At 39.3% G+C, this 10,170-nt stretch overlaps 3 protein-coding genes across 4 annotated transcripts; 1 reads left to right on the top strand and 2 right to left on the bottom strand.

Moving 5' to 3' along the window:
- Positions 1 to 586: 586 nt before the first annotated feature.
- Positions 587 to 5,062, bottom strand: CAHbeta (carbonic anhydrase beta). Its single transcript, XM_011152079.3, has 5 exons — positions 4,884 to 5,062; positions 3,623 to 3,707; positions 2,692 to 2,879; positions 2,348 to 2,539; positions 587 to 2,259 (listed from the first exon to the last, which is right to left on the bottom strand). Exons 1-5 carry the CDS (start codon positions 4,974 to 4,976, stop codon positions 2,050 to 2,052), a joined length of 768 nt encoding a protein of 255 aa, XP_011150381.1. The 5' UTR covers positions 4,977 to 5,062; the 3' UTR covers positions 587 to 2,049.
- Positions 5,063 to 5,367: 305 nt separating this feature from the next.
- RagA-B (Ras-related GTP binding A/B) lies at positions 5,368 to 8,201 on the bottom strand. 2 transcript variants are annotated; one of them, XM_011151880.2, is made up of 7 exons: positions 7,935 to 8,201; positions 7,512 to 7,671; positions 7,197 to 7,296; positions 6,538 to 6,922; positions 6,192 to 6,407; positions 6,000 to 6,115; positions 5,368 to 5,924 (listed from the first exon to the last, which is right to left on the bottom strand). In XM_011151880.2, exons 2-7 carry the CDS (start codon positions 7,521 to 7,523, stop codon positions 5,833 to 5,835), a joined length of 921 nt encoding a protein of 306 aa, XP_011150182.1. In that variant the 5' UTR covers positions 7,524 to 7,671; positions 7,935 to 8,201; the 3' UTR covers positions 5,368 to 5,832. The 2 variants fall into 2 exon arrangements, with proteins under 2 accessions (XP_011150182.1, XP_025161205.1); XM_025305420.1 differs by lacking the exon at positions 7,935 to 8,201 and having other exon boundaries at positions 7,512 to 7,787.
- Positions 8,202 to 8,634: 433 nt separating this feature from the next.
- Positions 8,635 to 10,083, top strand: LOC105189547 (V-type proton ATPase subunit e). The gene is made up of 4 exons (XM_011151770.3): positions 8,635 to 8,898; positions 9,182 to 9,229; positions 9,311 to 9,398; positions 9,560 to 10,083. Exons 1-4 carry the CDS (start codon positions 8,801 to 8,803, stop codon positions 9,581 to 9,583), a joined length of 258 nt encoding a protein of 85 aa, XP_011150072.1. The 5' UTR covers positions 8,635 to 8,800; the 3' UTR covers positions 9,584 to 10,083.
- Positions 10,084 to 10,170: the final 87 nt, after the last annotated feature.

Below are 10,170 nucleotides of genomic sequence, written 5' to 3'. Positions count from 1 at the left end.
AATTATACGACGACTATTGTGTCTAGCGATAGATATGGGCGTATTGAACTTTGTACCCTGAATTTTGAGCCTGTTAGAACAATAGCGATCACATAATTGTAGATTAGGTTATTCTGAACAAAAAAAGTCCGTTATCATCTTCTTTCTCTCCTCAAGAAGCGTAGGTTCGACATATCGACCTGATTCAACCTGCCTAACTGGACGATTCTTCTGGAAACCGGAGGAATTCTCTTCACTTTTACCGCGCAGCGACGGACGGAAAAGTGCGAGCTACGCGCGCGGTGCAGTTTTTTTCACGCGCAGTTACGTAGCCGAAGCCGCAAGAACGTCGGGCTCGTAATCTCGTATTTACGTACGCACTTCGCGATATCCGACTCACCTCGCGGCTAAATTCCTCGAGACATTTTTGATCGCTGCAAATTACATACATTACGCATGCGCACCTCGGCACGAATGCGTGTGTCTCTGCATTTTTATTATAAAATAACATTCCTCGATGAGATGAAGCTTAGTGTAGCTTAAGCAGTCAGAGCTGAAGAAGTTTTCAGCATCCCGGGAAAGTTGGTAGGAAAGTTACAAGCGGTGAAACAAGCGACATTTGCGTTTATTTGCAACCCACACGTGGAAGCTTACATCGAGCGACCTCAAGCGACAGAACGGTGCATCGCGCATACGTTGCAGTTTACAGTTGGTGGGCATCGCGTAAGCGCGCAGTCGCGCGCAGTCCTAACGACGATACCTACGACTTCTTTCGTTGTTTTGCTTTCTCTTTCGGAACTGGCATGCTCTAGTTCGTCCGAAGCCGTCCCATCTATCTATCGGTAGCACTTGCCATTGGTTCGCGCGGCTCCGGCGCTCTTTTCTCAATACGATCGCGTCGGAACGGCGAGCGAACCGCAAAACCGAAAGAAACGCGACGGAGACACGGACGGAGAGCCCGCGTTTACCCAGTTTTGCGTCCCCGATATATATATATATATATATATAGATATATATATATATATAGTTAAATATCTCGCTGTCTGTACCTTTAACGGTTCGTAACGTATTGTGCGGGCCTCCGCGTATGCATACGTCACATTGTTCGTGCGCGTATATGCACGAGTGTAACGAGTGTAACTCACACGCAGATCTCCACGTAAATAGCTCGAGAAATTGCCGGACACGCGCTGCCCCGAGAAATCAAAGTCTCGAAATTCGATAACCGGTAACCGGTGTGGCGGTTCCCCGGAGAGTCAAATAACGCCGAAATTCGGACGATATTTATTTAATTTTACCACCCATCTGGCGCAACACGAAAAGAAAGAAGGATCGCGCACATGTCTTAGGCAGACGCCGATAAATGAAGAACGGCACGTTTCTTTTTTCTTTTCAGGGCAATGCATGTCCCTGGAGGAACTTGTCTGAATATATAAATAAATTCTATACGAGCATAGCTTGTCATGGCTCGTTAAATTAGATTCTATCTCGGAGGGATCTGATACACATTTGCGCCACCCAGAACTTGATTCGCGTCCCGATCGATCAGTCGTCCTCACACCCGGCGGAAGTCATCAGTCAAAGAGCGACTCGTGTAAGCGACGGATATCTCTCCAGACAGAACCGGGGTAACAATGTTAATCAATCCTGTAAATCCGCTGATCAGTTCTATCGCGCATCACGCCGAATGTTGACCGAGCTGACCGGTGCGAGCGCGACGAATGTTCCCCTTTTGCCGCGGCAGTTCGCTATATTTTACAGACAATAGTGTGTAAATAAAAAAATGTTAAATAAGAAGAAAATAGTATAGTGAACACAATGTGTCACAATGTATCGAGCACATCACGTCGGCGACGCATCGGAGAATTTTTAATTTGTAGCGCGATCGGCGTGATCCTCCGTGCGCGGATATCGGCAGAAATCTGCGAAGGGGGAACGAGTCTCTTCGAGTAGTATAAAAATATGCGACTATGCCCCCGCGGCCTACTTTGCGCGTTTCGGCAACACCACGCTGGCGATCCGTCGCCGTCGCCGACGCGGAAACGCGCCATCCGCCGCGAGAAAGACGGTCTACGAGTAATATTTCTTGATTTCCTTAAGCAGAGCAGGCTCGGTCGCCTCGTTGATCTCGACGAATCTTTTGTTGGCGCGGCTGAAGTAATAGATATCCCCGGTGTAAATATCGAACCACAGGGCGTGGATGTGCAGGTCGTGCCTCTCCAGGCGTTTCTTCAGGAAGCCGTAGGACGCGACGTTCTGAAGCTGCTGCAGCGTGTTGATCTGCAACAAGGTGGCGAGACTCGATGAGGTCGTCCGTGTTCCGTTCTTTCCTGCTTTTTCTCTTTCTCTTTTTCACACGCGTACTAACTTGCGACAGCTTGTCCTCGATAGCGAACTTATCCTCCGGATCGATGTAGGCGACGAATTTTCGCAGCGGCGTCTCGGCCTGAAAAATAATCGGCTCGTGGAAACCGGCTACTTCGAGGTGCTGAAACTTCGCCAAACTGCTGCTGGCGTGCGCGCACAGCCACGCTCTCAGCGGCGAGATCCTCCTGTTCATCTAAAATTCGCCCGGCATTATACACACACGTACGGCACGCGAGCGCGAGCGCGCGCTCGACAACGAGATGCAAAGGAAATGCGCATCTCGTTATCGGGTCTCGTTATCGATACATTTTCATGAGAAATACGCGGCGACAGGAGTGAACGCACTTGAGACGCAAATTCCTCGTCCCGCAGCGCGTACAGCAAGTTCATCGCTTTGCAATCGCTGTGGCCGCAGACTATAACGTGCCTGATGTCGTTCACCACGCAGCCGAGCTCCAGCGCCGCTGACTCGCACATGGTGAATTCGTCCACGAAATGCTGCGAGTGCGGGACGACATTGCCGGGATTCCGCACTGAAAGAGCAAACTCCCCCCCCCCCCCGCCCGTTAAATGCGGAGCCGCGTCGACGATCGCTCGCTTCCACCACATCGCGATATAAGTCGGAGAAAATTCGGAAACCCTGTCGGGCGAAACGAATGTTCCAGAAGAGATCCCTGGAGATTCTTACGTACGATATCTTTCTCCGCCCTTTTAATCGATGCAAATCGATCTTTTTCTACCTTTGATACAAACACTACCCTTTTTCTACCGTAAATTCCACCCTTGAGACAAATATCTTTTTTTATCCTTTTATAAAGAAGCATTCAAGAATGCACAATAAACCTCTCTAGGAGGAATAATATATGAAGATATGACGCTCACAAGAAGAGCGAAATATTTCAGAGAATTTTACATTACTTTCTTCTCTTCGAGATAGACGTAGAGAAAATTGCAAATAATAAAAAGACAAGGAACGAGGATTTGTTTGACTGAAAAGAAAATTCGGACGTATGACGTGCGGTTTCTTTGATTTTTCTCCGACTCGGAAATGCAAGGACTTTAATGAACGAAAAAATGTTACGTATGCAGGAGTGACATTATCGACTCGATTTGAAAGAACGATATGTTAGCTCGTATGAAACAAAATTCTATTTCGGGAGATGCAGCGTCGGAAGATGCATTCGGATCGAAAAGAACGAGAAATAATGCGTCACGCAATTAATGCAATAAAAGAAATTAATAATAGACACGATAATGCCATATTAGATTGTCGTACCGACAAACATGTCCCCAACGTTTGTTTCCGTAAATCTAGTTGGTATCATCCGGGAGTCCATGCAGGTAAAGAACACTGCCTTTGGCTGTGATAAGAGCAACAATAGATATCAAATTACGAGTATTTGTGATAAGGGAGACGAGATTCGATTGTTACGGGAGAGACAAGTTGTTACGTTCAAAATATACATTTTCTATATTTATTTGGGAAGCAATTTCTGAAATGATAAAAGATCAAACATCAAGTAATACAGGTAAAATAATTCTTCCAGAACGAGGAAGAACGTTACTCGTCTCGGAGGCGCACTTTCTGTTTATTACGAAAAATATATATATACATATATATATATATATATATATATAAAGTATCCTAAACGTCAAGAGCCTACATTTGATTCATATCAGAGGAGGAACACCGCGCGAAGAGTGCTGCCATCTGTTGTCAGGAAATATCTCGAAAGTAACAACTTACTCAATAACGGTAACATAGATCTAGAACACTAATCACTAGGTAATAACCAATTTCTCGACTATCGTTGAGTCCGTTTTGAAAACACAGAAGCCTTTTTTTGACCTGCTATCGAGTTGCCACCAGCTGAAGATAGAAATGTTTAAGTGTTTCGTTTCTGTTTAAATAATATTAAATTGGAAAAGAAAGCTATCTCGACTTCAGAATTACTGATCGCACTGAAAAGATCCAAAGAAGACAATCGTGGTCTTTTGCACTAATCTAGACGTTCGCATTGTACCACTGTCGATAATACAGATTTCTACAAATGGATAAATTGTGACATCAGGTTCGCTCGTTTTTGAAGAACTTTTGAACTGGTGCCATAATTCCGAGTAAAACACGCGTATTTTCTCTCACTTTACCTCAGCTTACGCTAGCGTGCTCTGGTTCAGAAGTTCTACGAGAACGAGCAGGCCTCTGTCGGTAACATCAAACACCACTGTGTGTTAATCGTCAAACATTCTTACTAATTATTATCGTTAGATCGATCTCTCAAGGACATATTTCGGATTGCATTTAACCGAACGACGGAAAGAGTCATCGAACTCGAGGTAAAATAATTGCGTGAGATCAATTGAGTCCACTCGCATAGTCCGTGACGATTTTTGTTGGGAGATTGTTATCAACAAAAAAAGGAACACGCGGCCTCGCGCCCGATGACGCGTCGCGACCACCTGCGACTATACTTGCGTGTTAAAAGATGACGCGAGACATACTTCCGAAGGAAAATTTTGCACATGGATGAACATACCTCGGGATGATCCCGAACTTTCTGAAACTGCTTCACCATTCCTTCCCGATGGCACTTCCTGTACTTCATGATCCCTTTAAGTATCCTGTCCATCGCGGCATTCGGATAATACTATACCGTTGAAAACTTACTTTTCCGGAGATCTGTAGATATCACAGTACACAATTCCACCATTTCCAGAGCTAACAGCGGGAAATTTAAAACTTTGATTCGTTGAGGAGCGATAGGCGATTGCGCCGACGAGTCTTGGTTTTGTTTTCATTGATTTACCGAAAGACCACGATTGTCTTCTCTGCATCTTTTCAAATGCGATCAATAATTCTGAAGTCGAGATAACTTTCTTTTCCAGTTTAATATTATTTAAACAGAAACGAAACATTTAAACATTTTCATTTCATTTAAACATTTCTCGTATCTTCACCTGGTGGGACTCAATAGCAGGTCAAAAGGCTTCTGTCTCTTCAAAACGGACACAAGACGGTAGTCGAGAAATTGTTTATTTATTAATTTCTTTACGTCTAACATCAGTTGAGTGTTGCCGCCATCAAGGAGTCGCATCACGAGCAAGTCAGAATACAGCATGGAACAATACCAGTCACGTATACGCAGTCATTGTACACATCGATAAATTACAAATGCATTATGATCACGCAACATGCATATATACATATAATACGAACGCTTTTTGCATTATTACGGTTCTAATAAACAACGTCAGATATCGATAGTCTTCCTTTCCAGATGTCATACAGTTAGGTTGTCATAAACGCTCACGCTGAAAGCCGTGTATTAAAAGTTACTTTGTGACCCAGTTTCGTCAACGAAAGATCACACCCTCGTTGTCATCATCATTTCAACGACGCGGGGTATAGAGCTTCCGTTTGTGGTAAATTCAACAGTTATTAACAGGTTGGACCCGGGTGACGAGGCGCCTGGGTCGCGCCGACTTCTATCTGCTCAATGCTGAACTTTGACTGGCACGTTCCAACTTTTCAAAGTGCTTTCGGGCATTGCGTATATTAATCAACGTCGCCGCGGATGCTGTGGAAAAGATCACAGATGTTGAACATCTTCCGGACGCACATACTAAAAGGTAAAAATTCTGGATGTACTTACGTATAGTCGGGTCGGACATGATAACCATGACGTACGTGTTCGAGGTAAATATGTCGATAAAGGCCGCGAAATTGGTGTTTCTAACTTCCATACTCTGAAACTGCGCCGCTAACTTACTGAAAAGATAATCATAGTGCTCATATATCTACATCCTGATGAACACATAGTCTTTTCTCTGAGCGCTATATTTACCTGCAACTCAGTTTGAATTGCTTTATTATATTAGAAACCTTCTCAAAACGGTGAACATCCCTGTGAAATTGCCGTTGACAATGGCTTATTACCAAAAAAGTTGCCCTCTCAAACAAAAGAACTTCATCAGCATCGATAATGTTGGCGAATTGGTTCAGGCTTTGTTCAAGTTCCTTCACATTGGGAATCAACATATATACAATGGAAGACCATGCCCTGTAATAATATATAATAACACTACTACTATCTATCTATATAATATAATTATATATCTATCAGGGAAATTGCGCGTTACATGTCAGTTCAATATAGAAATGATGGTTGACTATTATTATAGAATACTGACCTGTATAATGTTTCATCCCATATACTAGTTCTGAAGCAAGTACATTCTAGTGGCAAACTCAGTCTTTTCAAATCTTCCTCTCTCTCTCTAAATATAAAATCGCGTTGGTCTTCTTGTACAAGGTCCATTTTATGAACAAGACAAAATATCTTTGCTTCTGGACTATTTTGCAATATCGCCTCCAAACAGCTTTGATAATAATGCATGTCCTTGTCCAATTCCCTTGATTCCACATCAAAGACATAAATTAACACCTCTACATTCCTGAATATGTTGTCCCGCTGTGACGCAAAATAATTCTCCATAAACGCTTCTTGGCCTCCGCAGTCCCATAAATTTAACACCAGATTGCCAAGAAAACGAACATGGGAATGCTCCACATCAACTGTAACAAATTACATTGTATTAATATTATTGCATCATACTATTACATGATACTAATATTATATTATTGATATTGCATTATATTATTACATTAAACTCTACAGAGAGTATGAATATTTATCATAATATATAGTAAATAAAATGAATATTTATGTCATTGTATATCAAGTAGCTTATCCTTTTTGTATAATTTTAATTTATATTATTCTTAATATAAATTCATCTTCAAAAATATATGTGCAATATTTGTCTCATTTATTGTTGATACAACTTACTTGTTGCTCCTAGACGATGAGTGTCACGGGCAATATAGTTTGCAAATATGATGCTACGCATACTTGTCTTACCCGAACCACTTTTCCCCATTAACAAAACCTTAAAAGTAATACACAATTATATAGAATGAGTTGTACATGGCGCAGAAAAAATATCCGACAAAGTTCTATGTGAAACAAAAGATACAAGAAAGTCCATGTTGCATCATACAGATAAAAACACGAGATAAAATAAAATATAAAAAGAAATTAAAAAGATATATATATATATTTTTTTTCTAGATGTGTATGTATACATTTTTTTCCTTCCCCTACCTTTTTCTTCATCTTGAATAAATAATGCTTTTTCCAATAGTACTCAATAAAAAATATTTCAACAGAGTCTGCTTTCACTGTGCCTGACTTATCAGCTGTTCCGCCCCAGAGCAAGGGTCGCGCACAATACTCTCAACTCGCTACGATCGTTTGTCACAGACTATCGCATCAAAGTACACAATGTGTTCGTTACATGTCACATACTATTTCGAGGTTAATCGACATAATCAAACGCAAGAAACGCATTAAGAATCTACTATATATATATATGTATATATATATGTTCCATTTAAAACAGAATCATAGATTATATTGCAAAAATTAAGCTAACATTAAAACTGTGGTTGAAACTTTCAGATCATTTCAGATGAACAGTGTCATTCCTGCTCACATTTTTATCTCACAGAGACACAAATTGCTTACATTAATCTCAGCTTGTCGATTAATTTCTTTAAGCGTTTGCTTTCTCTTCGTTTTAGCAATAATAACTGTGTTTCGTACTCCAATATAGAATCTTTGACACAAACTTTTTTTAATAATTAACGTAAAAGCAAATGATGTTTACGTGCAGATGAATACATTTACAGGATATGCCCGCTTCTACCAACTGTGGCAAATTTAACTGGCTGGTTATTCCATAGGAATTGATCTAGCGCGTTTGTCAATTCTAATTAACGAGTCCTTAATATTATTTTAACAAACCCCTATTAGCTCGTTAAAGTAACAGTTTTATCAGGCTAATATAGCATACGTAGTGTACGACAAATTTGTCAGACATTCCACGTGGCTGAATTTCTAGAGCGCCTAACTTTTTCTCTAAGAACCCTAGAAATTCTCTATTTGATCCGAACGAGCCAATCCGAACGTTCGACAAGTCGTAGATGCATTAAACTTAGGCTAGGTTACACCGACATTATTTTAGTTTATTTAAGCAAGATTTATGTTTAAATCTATCTTTATCTCTTTTCCTAAATAAATAAAGACCGATACATATATATTTAAGTCTTGCTTAAAATCAAAATAAAAAATAAAGAAAAATACAATATAAAATGCGCACGACCAAAATGAATCGACCATAATAAAAGTGCCCTGGTTTACATATGTCAAATTTCTGTACTGCACCTGCGTTTTGCGCAAGTCTTTGGTCGAATCGATATATCACGTGAAGATCTCTCATGTGATCCTTCCCGTTTTCGATAGACTGAGGGGTTTGTACATTATACGTTCTCCGGCTTCCAGACTACAAGTTCCGTGAAATCTCATAATCGGATAATCAAGAAAGAAGGAAAATGGGAGCGACTGCCATACCTATATTGGCTTTTACGATCATATGGGGTATTGTAGGGATAGGTTTACCATTCTTCGTCCCTAAAGGACCAAACCGCGGGTAAATAAATTAATCTGTCTTTATTTGTCTATTGTCTGTTGCATTTTTCCCCTACATATAGATCGAAGAACATGTAATTGTTTTTTTTTACCCAAACGTCATTCTGCTATAAAGCAACAACTCTTGCACTTGTCAACGATAAAACTAACATTTTGAGTTCAGCTGGAAAGTAATTCCGAAACTTTGATCAGCTTTAAGGCATATCTGAGACAAGTTACTGTTCTGATTGAATATTATCTATATCCTTTACATATTTTTTAAGTATATTGATGTATGCTTCTAGAATACTTCAAGTGATACTGGTAATGACAGCTTTCACATGTTGGTTATTGTAAGTACAATGTTTCTATAGCACTTCAATGTAATTTATATATTAAATATTAATCTGTCAATGCAAATTATCTGTATATAGTTGGCTGTGTTGTTATATGGCACAAATGAATCCATTAATTGGGCCAAAACTAGATAGTGCAACGATAAAAATGCTGGCACGAGAATGGGTAACGTTGAAAATATAAATAACTATAATCGCTTTGTAACTGTATTGTTCAGTATAGTTCTTCTTGAGATCTTGTTACTGTTGTAAAAGAAAATTAAAATGGATAATTTCCTCTCATAAATATTATTTCTTAGCGAATAAATATGTAAATATTTGTTGCAGGGTAATCTTATCATGGAAGGTTAGATAACGCATATAGAAACTTTTAATCTTAAATATATGCATTTATTCTTTATCTTTCTCTGTCCTCTCTGACGTATATGTGCAAATAATGTTTTTGATAAAGCTGTATAATTACAGAAAAAAAACATCAAATGAAATGTTAGTACATTGGTCATTAGTATATTGAAAGCATATATTATTTGAAATATGATTAATTATGACTATTTAAAACCTAATTTATCTGCGAAACATCCATTACTTAGAGATGCCTGAAGATTAATGTAATTAATGTAATTTTTATTTTGATTGTATTATATAGTTATATGTTCATTATACATACAGCGATATTCATTGTTGTATAAAATCACGTATGACATGATAATGATAATATAATATATTGTTATTTCTTATATAATTCAGTATAATAGAAAGTTCAGAAGATTTTAAACAATATTATTATTATTATCCATACCTGTGTATATAATTGTAACAAATTGTTAAAATAAAAACTTAGCAATTGAAAATATTCTCAGACTAGGTTTGTTCTTACCTACATTTTTTAAGAAAGGAAGTATAACAAATATAAACACACAATATGTAAAAATTAAAAG

Source organism: Harpegnathos saltator, unplaced genomic scaffold (assembly GCF_003227715.2).
Source record: "Harpegnathos saltator strain DR-91 unplaced genomic scaffold, Hsal_v8.6 scaffold695, whole genome shotgun sequence".
Classification (NCBI taxonomy): domain Eukaryota; kingdom Metazoa; phylum Arthropoda; class Insecta; order Hymenoptera; family Formicidae; genus Harpegnathos; species Harpegnathos saltator.
The sequence above is the reverse complement of the archived record's forward strand: the minus strand, read 5'-3'. Positions and strand labels throughout refer to the sequence as shown.